The following is a 19,762-nucleotide window of genomic DNA, read 5'->3' as shown; positions in this document are numbered from 1 at the left end:
GATGAAGCAAAATACGCTTGTGGTCAGTGTGGTTCTTCTTTTATGACATAACGGTCATATACGCCATCTAGAATGGCACATACCTCCTTTTATACTGGTGGAAATTTCACTAGACAGTGACGTGGTGGTGGCTTTTATGACATAATTAAGCACAGAAGACCATAACTGTGCTTAAATTACAGATAAAGTGGATTCTCATCATCGTGATGCAGATTTGAACCCATTCCTAACCCGACTTTTTGTTTGCATGTAGGAAATCGTACATCTTCTACTTCTATTCATGGAAGGGAATATGTGTCGTGTTGATGTTTTTGACCCGTGTTTCCCGTGTGTTTCCTTCTCGCACTTAACACCCAGTGAAGGAAACACTTTGATAACCTCTTGTTTCCTTCCAGGAAGGCAGAAACAGGCCACAAACAGCCTGCTGCCGCCGCCTCCTTTTCCTATAAAACCATTGAAATCAGTCGTATTCTTGTCACAATATTTGTTTGCACATAAACATAAACTTCAAAGAAGATTCTAAATCTGTTTTGACAAAATATGCCTGTATTTCTTTGTTTTACTGTACTTTATAATAAATGTTCCATTACCCTATGCCATGTGATCAACTGCTGTTACGTTTCCTGCGTCAACACTGACCTCTGCTGGAGAGTTTCCTTCAGTACAGTCACTATTATTGCCTAATAGTTTGACATTATGTCATCAGTGATTTTCCTGTTGCTATGAATGTTGTCGGATTTTACTCTAAGCACAGATAAAACCTCAAGCTGCAGACGTAATTATGAATGGAAAAAAGTCCTATTTTCATATTGATTTAAGCTGATAAATCAGTGCAGTTTTTAAAAACACACTCAGGAGCCTCATCTGAAAGAAGCTCTTTGGGAAATAATTTACTATCTATGTGTACTTGTGCTGTAAAGTTTAACGTTTCAAATATGCAAATGACAGACATCAGGCTTAACCACTAAACCTTCCTCAGAAATGAGGTAGTGCCTCATTAAGACCAGATTTTGGTCTTAGTTTTACGAGGTCAGTGTTTACACTCACACGTGCTTCTTTCCTTCGTTGTTACTTTGGCTTCAAGTTGAATTCAAGACCTTTTTAAAAGCCACTTGGGAGTGAAATTTAAGGCCAATTTGACGATGAAACAAAAACAACAAAGCTGCCCAAAGCACAGGAGTCAGGTACAACTTTGCTCAAGTGTTTATTTCAACATAAAACGTTAAAAAAATCTACTTCCTGTTGTTGGTATCGTGACATCCTGGCCAAATTCAGTAAATTATCTTTTTTTTTAAATAACTGCTTCTAATTATTATTAAGATTTTCAGATTTAAGACATTTTAATACTAATTAAGGCCTTGTTTTTAGATTTATGACTTCAATAACTCACACAAACACAGTCATACAAAGAACTCGTCAAGTGCACGTGGCAAAGCAATATTTGTTTTTTTTTATTACAGTACTACACATGTGCTGGCTACATTTATTTTTGTTATTGTATTTGTGTGAATACATTTACACTGGGTGCAAAGAGAACCTGTTCCCCAAAGGAGGACGTCAGCAAGGTGGTGATGACGCCACAGCGAGATGACACGAACGCTAACGTGACACTCGTCGGACGCGACCTCGTTCCATCGCGGTCGCTGACAAGAATTGTGTCGAAAAAGAAGAAGAAGAAGAATGAGGAGGAGAAGAAGAATATATTACTCAAGGAATCAAATCGTGCATGACATCACAACTTTATGTCATTGTGACACAAATACAAAACCTTTCATGGAAAGGGGGGAAAGTGCACTGATGCATGATGGTTTAAAAACAAACAACAACACAGAGGTAGAAGTGTTTGAAATTAAAAAAAAAAATAAAAAATCCATGCCACGTAATACACCGTACTAGGTAACCACAGACGTCGATGGCGCACCACAGTGTTGAATGAGTGACGTGTTGTCATATACGTGAGCCGCGGCGCGTGAAGAAGCTCGTGCGTGGCACTGTGGTCGGGAATGGGAACGGCCGTGGCCGATAGCGGGACGTCGCCGGCAGCCAGCGGGGCTGCAAAGTGCCACCGTGTGAGTCTTAAACGACAGATATTGAACACACAAGCACAGACTCTGCGTTTAAATAAAAAAAGAAAAAAAGAAGAAGCCCTACAAACTCAATTAGTATTTCCTTCTTTTAGAACCACAAGGCCCGGTCTTACAGAGACGGTACAGTAAAAAAGAAACTGTACAAAAAAGTCTTCATTGTCGTTGTGATTATTATTTTCTTTTCCAGTTTTCCCCCAAAGGCACTTTAGATGACTCACGCTCCAGTTAGCTACTGGATCCGACCGAAAGACGCAGACACTGAACCGCTTCTCTTTCCACGTAATCCCGCCGTCCCCCGACTCTGTATCCTTAACGTTTCCATGAGCGAGATCCAGCCTCTGTGGAAAAAAAGGAACACACACACACACACGCGCGCACGTGCGTGCTCGTCCGTTGTCAATAGAACTCAATCAGATACTCGGGGTAAATCTGGTTGCTGTCGAAAATGACGTAAATCTTTGGATTGGCCATGTCGTCCACGCAGCTGTCGTAGAAGTTGGTGAAGCTGGCGTCCTTGGAGGGCGGTCGGCAGTACAGGGGATGGCCGACCGTGTACTCCCCGACGAGCACTCTGGCCAGGAACATGGTCTTGTATGGCGGCTCGCTGGCAAATATTGGCGGCGCGAGGCCGTGCCTCTGCAGCGTGGTGTTGTGCTTCCCCGTGGTGTGACAGAATTTACTGGAGTATTTGGCATCCCGTGCAAAGTAGCTCCCTGGAGGCGGGGAAAAGATGTGAGGGGAAAATGTTAGAACCCCCCAAAAAAACAGTGCTAAGAATTGAAAACAGAGGTTTTTTGGTGTTTTTATACCTTTGCCATAGACATCGCCATGGCTTCCTGTCAGCCTCCAGTCAAAGTTAAATGTGCATATCGCCTGTATGTTGCTGTGTCCTGTGCCGTGAAACAGCATCCGCTCCTCAATATCCAACGTGCGCTTGACTTTTCGCAACTGTGTTTTCTTCCTTAGGGGAGAGAACCGAGTAATGCACAACACACAGAGCACTGATCATCAACTTGTCGCTGTAAGACGGTATTTTCAAGCCAGCACAGTTAATTCAAGTATTGAGAAACAATTGTTTGTTTTAAGAGAATTACGTCACACCACTGTGGACACTGTTCAGTACTTTTTCCAACGACAGTTATCTACCTGCAGAAGAACTCCCACAAGTCCATGTTCTGAATCCTCTGGATGGATTTGATCGGATGGTTCATCGTCCTCTCGTACAGCCGGGCCACTTCTTTGAACTCGTACGTGTCTCTGCCAAGATGGATGAGCTGCCAACAACACAGTCGGACAAAACCCCGTTAAAAACTGCAGTCAGACCTGACTGAGGGAGCGCTTTGTGCGTATACATCAGCAGCGCAGGGACAAGACTGCTGAACGGCCGGGTTTGGTTGGAGCGCTTCTTAATGTCAGTCAGTCAAAATCCAACCCGTTTGCAGCCTTCTCACGTTACTAGTGCAGCACTGCCGCTGCCTCAGTCTGTCTTGACATAAAAATTAATCACTTCCTGTGTGCACGTCCTGGAATGCCAAGATCTAAACACTAGTGCTGGTAACCCAATCCCTGGCTACGCTCAACTTATTAGCTCTTAGTTATGTTAAGTGCTTTTGAATTCTTTGAGTTGGTGCCATGTGATTGCCTAATTCAGCTGACCGGGGGGGTTCATATGCTACTTTCTTATCTAACTGATCGTTAGTGTAGTTATTCTGTGTGTTCATACGTGACTGTGTAACGTTACCTGATAGGGTTCATCTGTGTTGATTCTCTCCCAGTGACAGGGAACAGGCAAGGCAAGATTATCACAGATAAACCTGACAAAAGAAAAAAGAGATTATTACAACAACACAAGAGTGGGTCAGTATCTTTGCATCAGTGTCATTCTATGAGATGGTTCTCTGATGGAGTTTGTTGGAAAATGACTCTGCGGGTCAGCAGCGGGGCAGCTCTCTGTCTGAGGATTCCTGAGGTTGGAGGATGTTTGGACCCTGACCTTTCAGGTCATGTCAAGGGGTTTACTGCCAACCACCTCCTCCCGCTCCCATTCCACCTTATTCCTATGGCCCATGATTCCTTGCATGAATGCTGTTGCAGAAGCGGCATTTTGTGACATATAATACGTGGGAACATTAAGGGGATTATATGATCATTCACTGCCTTTTTTTATTCAGATTTAACAGTGAGAAGTGTCAATTTAACACCAGTTCTGATTAGGACCAGATATGACTTGAATTTTACCGTTATTTTAACGTTGCAAATCTGCTTTACTGTGTCTAAATGTCACATTAGAAGAATGCAACCACGACTGTATTCCCCGAATTATAACTCTGTCGCTACAGATGTGAAAAGGCTCGAGACGCATCAGCGTTTACTGACAAACTGCAGGACGCTCTATCTTTGTAAGAACAGCGCGATCCTGAAGCCGCGTAACGTTTCTCGGACGTTCCATCCATAATCATCCAGGAATAAGGTGAATAAGTTTTCTCTTAAACATCTCCTAGATGAAGAGGTGAGGTGAATATGAAAAGTTCTCTGCAACCACCAACTCTTACCTGAAGCCAGTTGCAGAGTGGAGGGAGCGTTTAATTGGCCGCTGCTTCCCTGTTGTGACATTGATCTGCCGCATAACTGGCGAGGAATTTAATTAGGGTTAGAGCTACAGAACCTCATATTCATGTACAACCAATATTCTATTCTATAACTTTTCCTTGAAGCAGGATATTGTCCATCTCAGTAAAGTGGCTCAAGCTCTACTTTGATTGTGCAGAGTCATGCAAAAAAGGTAAAAAACAAGATGCTCGCTCATCAACACACCTGCAAAGTCCAGTCTGTACGTGTACTTGGCCGTGTGGAATTCCATCACACCACGTTGGTTTCTGTTGTAGCACTGCTCAATCTGAGCACTGGTCACAGAGCAGGCAGCACTGGGATCAATCTGGCGAGGAAATGACAGAATAACAATGAATTTGATTGGTCACAATAACTCCAAGCAATTATCAACCACTTTGATGGTCAGTTTACATGAACGCACACACACTCACAGTGATAATTTATATTGTGCTATAAATAATCAACATCAGGGTTTTCATAAAAGTCACAGTTTCACACACAAGTGAGGTCCAGGTGGAGCAGTTTTCATTTAGACTCTCCCATGTACCCTGTCCCATAAGGTGTTACCATATTCACATTAATATTAATAACATTAAAAACCATAAATGCACAATCACATAAGGAACTGTCTCTACGGGAAAAGGAAATTAGGGAAGCTGGTAAGTGAGGATTAGATTTGTTCTGGTTTAGATTTTTAATAAGGTTTCACTTGTCTGTCTTGTTTATTTCTGTTTGCAAAACTTCAAATAGACAAGAAAGACATCAATATTTCACGTGACTTGAAAATCTCACCAGCAGACAGTGCTTGTGATCTATTTCTAAGTCTGCCTACGGGGAGCTGCATCTTTCCTCATGACTTATTCATTCATTCATTCATTCATTCATTCATTATTTTTTTACTAAAAAAAAACCCATGTATCCTAGTCATGATATGTAAGTGCAGGCTGCACCTGTTTAAGAATTTAGAACACTGTTCAAAGTTACGACTGAAAACAATCAAGACAAACAAAAATAAAAGTGAAATAAAGTTGTCATGTCCTGTGAACTACCTCAAACATGTGCCACACGCCACACTCAGCCAAATAGAACCAGCACCAGTTGGGCTCTGAGGTGTCCATCTCCTCCATCATCTCAGTGGACTCCTCCTCTGACGACCTGATGGCTAACATAGCTAAATCTGAAATTAGTAAGTGCACACACGCAGACACTGTTAGATCGTACACTTGTATGGCGTGGAGGGGCTGGCAAGAATAACGTCTTCATCGGACAAACGTAACGTTTGTAACATTGTGGCGTTTAGTTAAATCTGACGTCTGTTGGGGACATTGTCATCCTGTAAACACGTTCATAACAAAAACACAGGACGTATGGAGCTAGCTCTCATTAGCAGCTGCCGCAGTCGTCGCGTTTAGAACTCTACAGGTGTCTTACCGGCATTCACCTCTGCCTCGAGCTGGCTCCCGGCTCTTATCGGGATAAAAAGCATTCAAGTATTTTTTAATAAAACCACCAGAAAAGCCACAACTCTGGCCGAGAATGGATGACTAAGGCTGCCTATCATTTTCCTCTTCCTGTGCGTTGTTTACCTTTACTTCCTGGAATGTCATGCAATGGACGTCAGTGCGTCCCTCTGACGTAGCCACGCCCCCCTCTATGAAAATAAAGAGTTGCCACCGTTGCTTTCTTAAAATCACTTTTCTTGTTGTTTATTTGCGGTTTGTGTTACTGTTGTGCTTATAAAATGTGTGTGTGATGCTTATCGTAAGGTGGCAGCGGAGTACCAAACACTACAACATTAAGAAAACGCTAATATTTAAGAAAATGTAACAAAAAATGACACTAAAGATTGAGAAAGCAAGCTAATGTGCTGTGTTTTGCTAATGTTTTTGCATTTTCTTAATGTATTACTATTTTGTAATGTTTGTGTGTTTTGTAATCTTTTAGTGTTGTCTTAATGTTTTAGTGTTTTCTTAATACTGTAGTGTTTTCTCCTTAATGTTTTAGCATTTTATCTGTAATGTTTTACTGTTTGTTTAGTTTGCCAAACTAGATGATCCACAGTCTATTACACTTCACAAGCGAGACAGGCTACGTTTATGATATGCTTAAACTTCTTAAGTTGAGCCACTTGAGCAATTTTAACTGATAAAGAAAAATAATACAAAAAAAAACAATAGTGTGGTGTGTAGGAAGAAATACATTTTTATCTTTTTTAGATGCATTTATAAATCTAAATAGTTTTTATCATGTTATTTCGTTTTATTTTGTGGTTGAAGATTGCACATTTGGTGCAAATTTGTTCCAATGTTTCAAACTGGTTTACTGGTTTGCAGCAAATGTTTTTTTCAATTTACGTTCAGTATCACCACATATATTAAAATAAAAATAAAATAATTTTACTACCCACGAATTTAATTTAAAAAACCAAACAACTAAGATTGACACTGGTTTAGAGTATACAACACAGCTATTAGCTATTACATTTGCATCAATAATAGTCAAGCACAGGGTATTTCTGGGTGGTGGGAGGGGGCCTCTGCTATTACATCACAAGATTGACTTTACCTGATTACTTTCTTATTGACTTTCTTATGACTTTCTTATTTATATTATAATTCAGTGGAGGAGGACAACACTAAGTGTCTATGTAAAGAAAATGTGTTGATGGACAGGAAATGGGGGGGGTTTCCTGTAGTGAAGGTATATGCAGCATATGTGTGGGACATTGAGGACACTCCCCCCCTCTTCGGGGTTTCGCTGCGTTTTCAAAACTTCCCTTTATTAAAGAATTTCGTCGCAGGCGGACGCTGCAAACTCGCGGGTGAGTATATTTGGCTCATTGTTTTGTTTTGTTTTTTGCATATGAAATTCGGAAACTAATGAAAGACGTAGTGACCTTTTTAGAGACATTGTTGCAGCGCTTCGACTGCAAAAATGTTACGTTTTTCTGTAACGAGTTGTCAGTAACGGTTTCAGACACAGGTTTGTGTTTCTTCTCCATGTGCAGCACAACAGACCCCCCAAAAAAAACAACATGACTCCGGAGGGAACAGCCACAGGAGCTTCTGCTCGAAGTATGGGGCTAGAGAAAGGAAGAAGTGAAGATGGGGCTCACCCAAGAGGGAAGTGGGGCAACAAAATGGCGTTTATGTTCTGCGCTATCGGGGTCATGGTTGGTCCTGGATGTATTTCGCGTTTCCCCTTTCATCTCTCTGTCCATGGAGGAGGTGAGTGGCAGGTTTGGGACATTTTTGAGACATAACTGAGTTTTCTAAGGTTGCAGAAAAATGAGTGTACATGTGTACATAGTATACTCATGATAATTAAGCATGTTTGTGTACTTGTCATGTTTGTTGACTGGGTTCTGCTTTGTTTACCTGCAGTGGGGAAAACAACAATTACTCGATTGCGGAATGAATCGTCAACTATTTTGCTTATCGATTAATCAGTTTGAAGCTTTTCTCATTATTAAAACAAGATTTCTGACTGTTTCAGCTTCTTAAATGTGAATATATTCTTCATTTCTTTGCTGTAACAAAGAAATCATTCGAGAACATCATTGTTTCCAGATTTGACAAACACTGATCAACATTTTTTAACGTTTTCTGACATTTTATCGACCAACCGTTACTCGATTAATCGTTAGTTGCAGCTCTTGCTTATTTTATGCCTTTGAATCTGCAAATGTGTATGAAATGTGACTTGCCCTGTCCGCCTAAAATGTGACATGTCGTCATCTTTGTCTCATTCCAGTTGTTTTCCTCATCCCTTACTGCTTCATGCTCTACTTCTGTGGCTTCCCCTTGTTCTTCATGGAGCTAGCACTGGGCCAGTACACCAGCGAGGGTGCAGTTACAGCCTGGAGGAAGATTTGCCCCATGTTTGAGGGTAAAAAAAACCCCAAAACAAAGGCCCAGACACATTCTTGTAGGATTACACACATTAGTCCATTGATGACACAGGAAGTGCATGTTTTTCATCCCCTGCACATTATAGAAACCCAGTTTTCATACATTAGAAATGTGTAGAGCCTTTTCCTGCGAAATGTTTAGGAGCCAGTCTTTATATTTGATGATCCTCAACAGTAGCTGTTTTGTGCAAGTTCCAAATGGGCAGTGTTGCTCGGGGCATTAGAGGCATTTTAAACAATGCTGAGCGACGGAGGGAGACACATTCTTGACTGTGGTCATCACTACTGGTGGTTTATTCTTTACATCAAACGCTTGTTACATTTAAGTTAACCAAAAGGTCCTTGTGTGTACATCAGTTTCCATGCACAGTTAAGTCAAGCTGCGGTTGTAGCTCAGCTGGACTACTACACTCACATTAATCCCATTTAACAAGCACTAGCGGGGAATCCATTTATTGAATGAAGTGCGTCCACCCCCCTGCTCAGCGAGTTGGAGAATGCAGAAATTTAGAACGTAGCTAGTTGTTAGCATGTTGCGCTCCCACTCCAAGTCTTCCTACACTTGTTGACTTTTCGCCTCGCCTCGGTTATTTTGCAATTTCACTGCCGATAATACCTGGTAGTTTTTTTTATTACCTGCTCGGCGAGGTTCCACACGAGCTGAGGCGGTACCACGCGTGATGTCGCAAGCCTTCTCGGTCACAGCATTAGGCGTTAGCAAGACCTCCGACACAAGAATCAAGCCGAACAGTGCCGAACTGTAGATCAGTTAAAAAGACTTAACAATCCTAAAAATGTGGGTTAATCTCCAACAATTAGTAAAGGAAATGTCTAAAATCTCAATATTTAACAGAGGAGTCTGGTGCATTTAGCGACAGCACTGCTGAAAGCCTGCAAACACAAACCCTGCCGCTGTATTTCAGTCCAGTGTCTGTGTCAGACAGTGTCAGACAGAAGAACCGAACAAATCTTTATAATGATTCAGTTACACTGAAAACAGCTGCTTTAAAAGTCACCAGTCACTCGTTTGTGTGTGTGTGTAAAACCAAGTCATGACAGTTTCATGCAGCCGTGCAGTGATGACTCCGCCCACGTTGAGGAGGAACTATATCGTAATGGAAAACACAACCTAAACCGTGCCGAGGCGAGGCAAGGTCGAGCTGGGACCATAGGTGGAAAAGGGGTTAATGTACAGGCCTAGAATTTCATCCATAATTCACTCATTCACAGGAAACTTTTATCAACTAACTGTACAAAACTCTCTTTTGTCCCGCAGGGGTTGGAGTTGCGTGTCAAGTGTACGTGTTTTACATTATCACCTCGTTCATTGTGATAATTGCCTGGGTAAACATCTACTTCATATACTCCTTCATGAGTCCCCTGGCCTGGTCCACGTGTGACAACTGGTGGAACTCTGGTAAGACGTGTTTACACACTTGTGCCATTTCACTTGCAGCATGAAATCTTATGTACACACACACACACACTTCCACACTTTCCTTTTCCATGCATTTGTACAGCTTAACCAAATTATTAACCCTAACCATAACCATAAACATATCCAGTTAATGCCTAACCCGAACCTAACCACAAATCTTAAACAGTGCCTCAGAAATGAGGTCCTGCTTTATTAGGACCAGGTTTTGGTCTCCATGAGGACTACTGGTCCTGACAAGGTCAGTGTTTATGCCAGAAAAAGGTCCTAAAGAGGTAATACATGTTTAAGTACACACACACACATTCCTCTATAAAAGCCAGTGAGAACGAACTACCATAATAATCATGTACTACGTGTTGTTCTTGGCTTTGATAGTCTGAATTTATACATTCCCATTGAATTGCATACATACTTATATGTATATATGTGTATATATATATATATATATATATATATAGAGAGAGAGAGAGAAGTCTCTGTATGTCTGATACATAACTGCAGAATTGAATCAAAACTGTATACATTTTGCAACGTGGAGACGACTGACATTCCAAAGTAAAAGGTCCAAAGTTTTGACAACTGATGTCCTCACCGTGCACCTCTCTTTTTGAAACCTTGTAGAAGAGTGTAAGATTCCCACGCCTGACTGGTCATTCATAAATCACAACATCTCAGCGGGCGACTACGATCCCTATTACAAGTAAGTTGCATGTTTAGAGAATGATCTGAAGAATGATAACACTTTCTGACTTTGTAACACATACTGAAGTCATAGCTGGAAATGAGTGTTTGTGTGATTCAAGAAACATAAGGTGTATTATTTACTTTACTTTATCCTGTCTGTGTTTAATTTTTCTTTTTTTCTTTTTTTTACAGCATCTCCGTAGACTCTTCATGGCCCACGTCACCGGACAACGAGTTCTGGAAGTGAGAAAATCACACACACACTAGCACTTTCTTTCTCGTCATATAAAAAAAACCAAACTGTAATAACGTCACCTTTTTACCAGCAAACTGTTTTCTTTGGGTTTGAAATTCCTCAGCAGTCCCTCGTTATGATTTCCAGATACCCCGCACACACACACACTTATTCAGCTTCCTGTTATGATACACTGTTGTTTGCCTTCCATCTCCCCAATTGTTTTTAAACATAGCTGCTGGTCTTCACATGACAATCTTGTGATTTATCAGAGACTGGGAAATCGTTCACTTTGACGAGAACAATGTGTTCTTGTCTCCCTGAACGCACCATTATAACATCCATGTAAATGTATTGCTGCTTGGGACTTGCCGGTTCAAAATATAGAATGTTTCTTCTGTTTCGTCTCGTTACTACTGTGGGATGAAGCTCATTTAAAAAAAAAACAAAAACAAAAACATGTCACTGTGCACATGTGTGACGGTGTGTGTCATCTCACCCTCACAGACTCCGTGTGATAAGACAGTCACCTGACTTTTCCCTGGGTATGGTTCACTGGGACATGGCTCTGTGTCTCCTGGCTGCCTGGGTTATATGTTACTTCTGTGTATTTAAAGGGATCAAATACACAGGAATGGTGAGCAACACTTTAACATAAACATAGGTCATTAAAGCACTCGCCTCGCCTCTACGCGGTTTGGTCGGTTTTCCATGACAATATAGTTCCTCCTCAACGTGGGCGGAGTCACACACCGACGAGTAAAGCAGTTTTTTTTCTGTGTAACTGAATCATTAGAACCAGTTAATTAAAAAGATTTGTTCAGTACTTGTGATGCGGCTCGCCGTCACTAAATACACCAGACTCCACTGTTAAATGATGAGATTTTAGACATTTCTGTGCTAAATGTTGGAGATGACTCTTCCTGTGACAACGTCATGCATAGCTAAAAAAAAGTACCAGGTACTACCGCTACTGGAAACACAAAATAACTGTGCCGAGGCGAGGCGTGCCGCTCTAGTGGACCTAGCACTAGGCTTGATGTTTTTGGGTTTGTTCATCTGTCCGTCCCATTGTTTGCATAAGAATTATCGCAAGAACGTGTTCAAGTTTAGTTAAAATGATCACTTGGGATTGCTAATGAACTGAGTAGAAAAGTAAATATCACTTTATGAATGTGGTATTATTGAATGTGGTTTGGGCAGGAACCTGATGGTGTAGACCAAAAATGGAGAGAAAAGAATAAGAATATTGGGTTCTTGTTAGTCACATTGTGTTCTCTTGTGTGTTTGTAGGTGGTCTACTTAACAGCTACCCTCCCCTACCTGATACTGGTGATCATCTTCTTCCGTGTTGTGACACTCCCTGGAGCTTTTAGCGGCCTGCAACATTACTTCTATCCCGATTTTAAAGTGCTTGCTGACATAAATGTAAGATCATGACACTCACAGCTCAACAATGTCATTATGTACATATGTCGTGATCTGAAATTCATTATGTGGCATTTACAACCACTGCTGATGACCGAATCCTATTAACATAGAAAAATGACCAATCCACTACATCATAGTCCAAGAGTAGGTTGCGCTGTTCACTCAAAATGATGAGGTTATTTAAAAACTGAATGAGTGAATTCTGGACTGGTTGGAATGTTGTTGCACAAAAACAGATTAAAGGGGGGAAGGGGGGGTGTCTTTAAGGGGCTTTCTCCCACTGAAATAGAGCATTGACCCTCCTCCCCCGGCTTCTGTCTCATTTCTTTATGACACAGCAACTCTCAGTTCCAGGGGTCAAATAGTTTTACTGGAATTTGAGGCCTCAGAGCGTGTCTTTGGTTGGGGGGTAGGGTAAGAAAGGTAGAGCTTTCTTGTTCCCATGGAGCTAAAACTGCACATTTCTTGGGCTGAATATTCAGATTGTGATCTGAATATTTAAATTTGCCTTTGTAATCATCAACAAATCGTGTCTGGCATAAACTGACAAATTGTCACTCTCTATCAACGACGCTGTAATCAAAAATAAGTCAGGTATTAGTAAATCATTAACCCTTAGTGCTCACGCAGCACAGATCTGCGCCGCAGGTGCACCCATGTTAAATTGCAATGGGAATAATACACAACTCTTTATATGGACAAGTTATGATTCATGTAGCAATAATTGTGCAGAATTAACACAAATAGAGCATTTTTCTTTTCTTTTTGTTCATAAAAACAGGGCGAGTGAACATTGAACCGGGACGTATTTCCAAATTTCACAAATTCAATGCCGATTTTAAACATTTTGAGTACTTTTTACTCTGGTGTGTTTTATATAGATTAATAGATTGTGCTGAAAAATAGAATACAACACACTCTGTGTTGCACATTCTTATACCCTCTGTATTCCATTTAAACATAGTCATGGAAGGAAAAGCAGTCAAAATGCTCTGTGTTCTAAGGGTTAAACAGTAAATTGTGGATTTTTTTATGTAAATAGTCGGTCCATACTAAAATGATAAAAAACTGGACTTGTTTATTTAGACTATCCAACAATGATTCAAACTTCAAACGCACCAGTCCATTTTAATTGCTGTCCACCATTGCAAAATGAAACGATAACCTAAACAGATTTCTGGCATCTGGTGAAAATATCTGGTGAAAAGTGCCATTATACGCAAAAAAGTAAAAAATGAAGGAGTGTCTGTACTGTGAACCGGACAGTACTGGTCCACTTCCAGCACTGTCAGAGGTGAAACCTGTTCATAATCTGTCAATATGCAATACACACAGCTTGTGTGGGAATTCTATTCTGTAAACATTGCAGTAAACCCCAGGCCAAACTTACTGGAAGTTATGTAAAAGGCAGGAGAATGCAGCTATGAGTCAAGAGAGCAGAGTTACGCAATGCCAGACGCTCTCAAAAATACTTGAAAGACATCAAATCTGTTCCTTATGAGTCTCGCTGTTGTGGGATACATCTGTGAACGGCTCCATGTGTCTTGTTTGAATGGTATGACAGCGTGTGTGCGTGCGAACAAAATCAGTGCATTTAAGGGGAGGATGCAACAGTTTCCTCTTTGTCCACATTTACCACACACTTAGGGGCTTTCATTTCTGCCCCGAGGCTGTGAAGTAGTCTGACCCGTCATGTGGCCACAGCAGACAGAGCGGTCATCAGCGCTGCTCTAACGTTAGCCAGATGTTGTCGAGACGGACCCTGAACGAACACGGGTGCACAAAAACGGCAAACGCACACAAACGCAGAACATGTGTCGTCGTTAATTCAGGTTCTTGTTCATTTGCTGTGTGTCATTGTTTATTAATAGTGTTATTTTTTGTTTGCCTTGCCTGAAGGTCTGGGTTAGCGCACTAACACTTGTGATGTACACCGTCGCTGTGAGTCACGGAGTAATGATTGCTTTGGGAAGCTACAACAAATACAACAACGACTGCTACAGGTCGGTGTCCTCACTCCCCAACACAACGGCAATTCTCTCATTGTGTGTCGGCCACCGCGATTTAAAAACACAAGGTTGTGTGTTTTTGTTTTTTTTTTTGTCTGTTGCAGGGACTCCTACACGCTGTTCGGTGTGACCATCGCTACCAATGTGGCTTTCGCTGTTGTTGTGAGTTCACTGATGGGATTCCTGGCTGAGTTCAGGCAAATGTCGGTCCATGACGTTGTTTCTGGTGGTGAGTTCACACGACTTTTCCAAGAAGTGTATTTACAGTGTGTCGTAGACTGTTGGAAAATGTCCATTACCTCCCTCGTCCACATGATGGCATCTTAAGTTAAGATACAACTACAGTGGGTTTCACCTTATTGATACCATTCATTCATTCATTCATTCATTCATTGTCTGTATCCTGGACAGGTCGCCAGTGAACAACAATTCACACCTACCTTAAATCTCATCATTATAATTATTATAATGTAATAATAATAATAATAATAATGATAATGGTCTTTAACCCTGTTTTGGAGAGCATGCTGTAATTGCTTACTAATTAAAGGTGTGACATAAATGCACTCCGGTGACCATGAATGACTCTGACGTGGAGTTAGTCCCAAGATTCCTGAACCTAAAAACTTCACAGACATTTATATACTGTGTATTTATAAATTACAGCATCTGAAGACTGTGAGTACCTGGTAACGTCGATTGATGTATTTACAGGTACTTCACAAATCTTCCTGGCCATTCCCGACGCTCTGGCGCACTTACCCGGTGCACGTTTTTGGGCTGTGCTCTTCTTTCTCATGATGTTCTTGCTGAGCATCGACACACAGGTAGGCGCTGCACAGAACAACTGTCACAGGTGAAAGATTGTTCTTTCACCACAGTCTACATGAGTAGGTCAGGTTACATCTTGAATTTACAGATGTCTCCCAGCAGCATGGAGGAAAATTGCAATTGCAATTGCAAAGAAATGAAACATCTGAGTTTTTGTGGACAGTAATACAGGACTTTAAAATACTCAAAATAGTAGTTACAAAATACAAAAACACTTGTTAGAAAATAGCTAACTGTCGTGTGTGTGTGTGTGTGTGTGTGTGTGTGTGTTCACAGTTTTTGTTTATGGAGGGTTTGGTCACAGCTGTCACAGACATGTTCCCTCATCGCCTGCGTGGAAGCAGAGAGAAGCTCACCCTGGTCATAGTTGTCGTTTGCTTTCTGCTTGGGCTGCCATTTATCGCTGAGGTAAAGGAGGAGGAACAGGACACAAACACCGTAAACATCAATGCACGCACGATGGATATATGCAAAAAACACCCAGCTTTATTTTTTCCACCAAGCCGGGGTCATACTCTCTGAGTCTGCATAGGTCTAGAGGTCAGCTACAGTCCGCACGCCGTTCATTTTTCTCTTCTGCTCTTTTCTTTCAGGGAGGGTTGTTACTCTTTTACCTGGTTGACCATTTCGCTATGAATGTAACCTGTTATTTCTTCATTGCTTGTTTCGAGACTGTTATCATCGGCTGGGTTTATGGTAAGTCAAGCGATTCACTAACTTCCCATTATTTCTCTGTTTGATTTGTCATAAGATTAAAAATGAACCTCTTTGGGTAAGTCAGGGTACTGGTACCTTTAAGCAAGTACTCTATCAGGTTCAGTATTTGGGTTTTTCCTGTACTGCGTCTTCCCTCCCATATTTTCATCTAAATTTGCCTGTAGGTTAGATTGTGAGTGTCAATGGTTGTTTGACCAACTCAGGTTGATCGTGTCCCTTCATGATAGTGTTGTCCTTCAAAACAACACTATCATGTTGTTTTGAAGGAGGGTAGGGAAGGGTCTCAACTTCCCTACCCTCCTTCAAAACAGGGAAGGGAAGGGTCTCAACTTGATTGAGACTCCCCTCTATAGAGACGAGCTGATGCGTGTAGTTTATTCTGGACCAGGCCTAGTTCATATTGGACGTATTGCGCATGCGACGCCGTTGCCTTCCGCCAAACAAGCAAAGAGAGGAAGTGAGGATAGCTTTCATTTAATATCCCATTCTTCTTTCTGCTATCATTATCAAGGTATTGCCAGCTAAATAACAGTGTGGATAAGAGATCTCGTAGATTACATATTATATTTCTCGTGTAAATGCATGAATCTTTAGAAACATCCTGGCCATGGCTACACAATTATTTCTTTGACTCTAATTATGATGCGGAACATTTTTAGGTGAGTTGTTCTCTCTCTCTCTCTCCGAGACGAACCTCTTCAACCAAATTTAAAGAGGCTGTTTGCTGACATCCGTTGCAAATATGCACTTAGTTTTCATGATTGAGTACAGCATCATTTATCAAGCTTGCTTCTGCTTTCTAAAAAAAAATAGGTGCTTGGATAACTTGGAATTACTGCATAAATCAAGCTGCGTACGGTGTGTTACCATCCAGGTCACATACTGTATCTATCTCACTAGAGTTTCAAATATCTCCCTTTGGTCCTTCTCCACTTTCTGTCGTCAACAGCTGAAGGTGGACAGCTTCATCTTTATCTCACATTTCAATCATCTATCTCAGCTCATCATCATTGAAAGTCGCTTTGGATAAAAGCGTCTGCTAAATGACATGTAATAATGAGACTACCAAGAATGTATAGCAGTGTAACACTGACAGACACTCGACCACAGCTAGACCTTCATATGTTGTTTAAAATACACAATGAACTTATGTTTCAGCTATGTTATGTTACTGTCTGAAAGACAGGTGTGGCGATGTGTGAACGAGGCATTGAAGTCCCTGCTTCAGCCAGTAGGGGCACTGCTGAGGAGGGTCTGTATCTTTCATACACATGCAGGTTCCCCTTTTGGCAAAAATTAAAAATATAAATCTCAGACATTGTTTTAGCATGATTTAAAGCATGACCAACAAGGGACCTGAAAAATGTCCCCTGTTGGCATGGAGGTCCCCTGTTGATGAATGTGTTTCGACGTCAAGGTCCACTGTTGGATACGTTGATAAGTACACAGACACACACACACAAATACCGTTGTAGATCACCCAAGCACTACCATCTGCGATGTAAAGCAGTATTTTGATGCTTTATCCTCCACATGAGGGCGGTTGTTATGATGAGGTCACTAACCACTACTACTACTGTGTCATTCTGGAAAATTTTTTTATAGGAAATACTTTATCTCACTGTCCTTGTGATACGCTGTAATTGACCATTAGTAAGCGCATTGTAAACTTTGATTGGAAGTATGAAGGCGTTAACATCTATGTTCCCTTGTTCCCACCTCTCACCAGGAGCAGACCGCTTCCTGGACAACATAGAGGATATGATCGGGTATCGGCCGTACCCTGTGATTAAGTACTGCTGGTTGTTCGTCACGCCGCTCATCTGCGGGGTGAGTCTTCGCGTCTCTCTTGCTCGACTCATTACAGATTTATTATTTCAGGACTAAGTTTCAGTGTAAGAATTAGTGACATTTAATGGCTAGACTGCAGACTCCCTTTTATTTATTTGTATTTATCACACATCTAGGGCAGCGGCAGACACAGTGGAAAATGCTTCTTGCTCTTTCATTTTGTATTTAAAAACTTTTAAGTAGGATTCATTTACTAACCTGTAAAACGTTTGTGTGTGTGTGGGACATTTGCTCGTCTCTAGATTGCTTTTCGGTATAACGAGATCTTCCCGGCCTCTTTCTGGTTTGAGGATTATCAACCCTCTCTGTCGTATTACATTTTTGGTGCCATTCTCCTGGTCGCTCCGCTGATCTGCATCCCGGTGTACATTCTGCTCACACTGTATAGGGTGAGTGAACTATTAGCTTCCATTTGATCCTTTTTAAATATAATGAGTTAAAAAAAAAACACATTTAAGATCACATTTCCCCCCCCCCAGAATGGCAACAACATGGCGACACCGTCCAGCAACTTGCGTCAGGCCCGGCCTCACAAGCCACTGCTGTCGCTGTGTAAGCGCGTCATCTTCAGCGCGCCGCCGACCAGGACTGTGGACGAAGGGAACGAGAAGATAATGATGGGGGAACCCAGCGGAGTTTGAAGGTTTTTTCAATGACACTCCACACCATGTAAACAATGGCAATAATGAATTGTACCAATCTGTGATGACTATACACATCATTTGAATGACTTGTGAAGTTTCTTTACAAATGTTTAAGTCAGGGAGGGCTTTGTTGTTGTTGTTGTTGTTGTTGTTGTTGCTTTTCCATCTATTAACCTGTGTACGATTTGTGTAATGAATGTGGACATAGCTTCAACAGCCCATGATGCCAATTTTGTGAAATAGGTCGTCATTAAAATGGAAGGTAGCGCATGAGAGAGTGTACACCAGTGTGATTGACGCCTGATATCGTGCATTAGGTACTTGTCTGTGAACTACCGTTTGCAAAAACTGTCAAACAATCAGTCAAATCACAAATCTGGAGGCTTTATTCTTTAATCTTTACTCATAATGACCCCCAGTATAATCTTATATACTGCAACCATACTAATCCTAGTCCTAAGTATGTATAGCACCAGTAGAAGTCCCTGTTTGTCTGGTAAACACAAAAAAAATTATACATATATTTTACTCAATGATTGTGATGTCTTTGTTTGCACAGGTTTCAGTGTACTGTTATTGTGAGTTGTGTGTGTGTGTGTGTCATCTGCCGTATATCACTTGACAGTGTATGTTTTTTTACATTTACATTTGAGGATATGTAAAACATGTTTTTATGTCACGACGTGGCCGTACTTTGCGATACTTTTGTTCAAAATCTATAATTACCAAATCATTCGACTGTGTCCGTATTGATCTTTGACCTCGCAGTAAACTGAATGAAATGAAAGTAAATACATGAATTCCCTGACAGACAAACATAAACATCTTTCAGGTCAAATGTCCTAGTTCCTTTTTTTTAGGCTAAACAAAACAAAACGAGAAAAAAGGGTGTATGTAAGTCGGTCATGTGACAGGATTTGTGCGGCGGGCGAACGTGAACTTGCTTCATCATAATGACAAGCTCAGTCGACCGTGTGATCCGACCTGGCATTTAATTAACTAGGCATTTCCGCCCAGTTGAGTCCCACCTCCAGTCCAACTCCCTCCTCTCCGTCCTCAACCGCACAGACTGACCGTCAGCCTTGAAAATGTCTGACATCCCACCCACAACACACACACACACACACACACACACACCAAAAAAGTTTATATTCTGTAGTTTTAAAGAACGCGTGTACGAAACCGCGACTATAGAACTGTAGGTGAACAAGTGGTGCGAAACACTTCCGGAGTTGATAATCAGAGCACGTATCAATCGGCGTTCACATCACCAAGTCAGAGGAGTGGAAAACCCAAACCGGCAGCGTGGAAAGGA

General features: G+C 41.4%; 2 protein-coding genes across 2 annotated transcripts; one reads left to right on the top strand and one right to left on the bottom strand.

The window, feature by feature from the left end:
* Positions 1-1,403: 1,403 nt before the first annotated feature.
* LOC122765788 (protein mono-ADP-ribosyltransferase PARP11) lies at positions 1,404-6,283 on the bottom strand. Its single transcript, XM_044020215.1, has 8 exons — positions 6,129-6,283; positions 5,747-5,874; positions 4,902-5,022; positions 4,640-4,715; positions 3,829-3,901; positions 3,234-3,361; positions 2,897-3,048; positions 1,404-2,800 (listed from the first exon to the last, which is right to left on the bottom strand). Exons 1-8 carry the CDS (start codon positions 6,181-6,183, stop codon positions 2,484-2,486), a joined length of 1,050 nt encoding a protein of 349 aa, XP_043876150.1. The 5' UTR covers positions 6,184-6,283; the 3' UTR covers positions 1,404-2,483.
* A 1,156-nt stretch (positions 6,284-7,439) lies between these two features.
* LOC122766353 (sodium- and chloride-dependent betaine transporter-like) lies at positions 7,440-19,180 on the top strand. Its single transcript, XM_044021123.1, has 16 exons — positions 7,440-7,518; positions 7,705-7,924; positions 8,451-8,585; positions 9,884-10,024; positions 10,667-10,745; positions 10,922-10,972; positions 11,472-11,601; positions 12,258-12,392; positions 14,295-14,398; positions 14,509-14,633; positions 15,119-15,231; positions 15,512-15,643; positions 15,829-15,931; positions 17,682-17,782; positions 18,046-18,192; positions 18,283-19,180. Exons 2-16 carry the CDS (start codon positions 7,732-7,734, stop codon positions 18,442-18,444), a joined length of 1,851 nt encoding a protein of 616 aa, XP_043877058.1. The 5' UTR covers positions 7,440-7,518; positions 7,705-7,731; the 3' UTR covers positions 18,445-19,180.
* The last annotated feature ends 582 nt before the right edge of the window (positions 19,181-19,762 follow it).

The sequence above is a fragment of the Solea senegalensis genome, linkage group LG3 (genome assembly GCF_019176455.1).
Source record: "Solea senegalensis isolate Sse05_10M linkage group LG3, IFAPA_SoseM_1, whole genome shotgun sequence".
NCBI classification, from domain to species: Eukaryota; Metazoa; Chordata; class Actinopteri; order Pleuronectiformes; family Soleidae; genus Solea; species Solea senegalensis.
Note: the sequence above shows the minus strand (reverse complement) of the source record. Positions and strands in the feature narration are given on the sequence as shown.

Coding starts and splice junctions, on each gene's coding strand:
- LOC122765788 (XM_044020215.1), bottom strand. CDS start 6,183: ATGCTTTTTATCCCGATAAGAGCCGGGAGCCAGCTCGAGGCAGAGGTG. Junction 5,875..6,128: donor CGAGGCAGAGGTGAATGCCG/GTAAGACACCTG, acceptor TACTAATTTCAG/ATTTAGCTATGTTAGCCATC. Junction 3,362..3,828: donor ACACAGATGAACCCTATCAG/GTAACGTTACAC, acceptor TGTTGTTGGCAG/CTCATCCATCTTGGCAGAGA.
- LOC122766353 (XM_044021123.1), top strand. CDS start 7,732: ATGACTCCGGAGGGAACAGCCACAGGAGCTTCTGCTCGAAGTATGGGG. Junction 12,393..14,294: donor AAGTGCTTGCTGACATAAAT/GTAAGATCATGA, acceptor CCTTGCCTGAAG/GTCTGGGTTAGCGCACTAAC. Junction 14,634..15,118: donor CCATGACGTTGTTTCTGGTG/GTGAGTTCACAC, acceptor ATGTATTTACAG/GTACTTCACAAATCTTCCTG.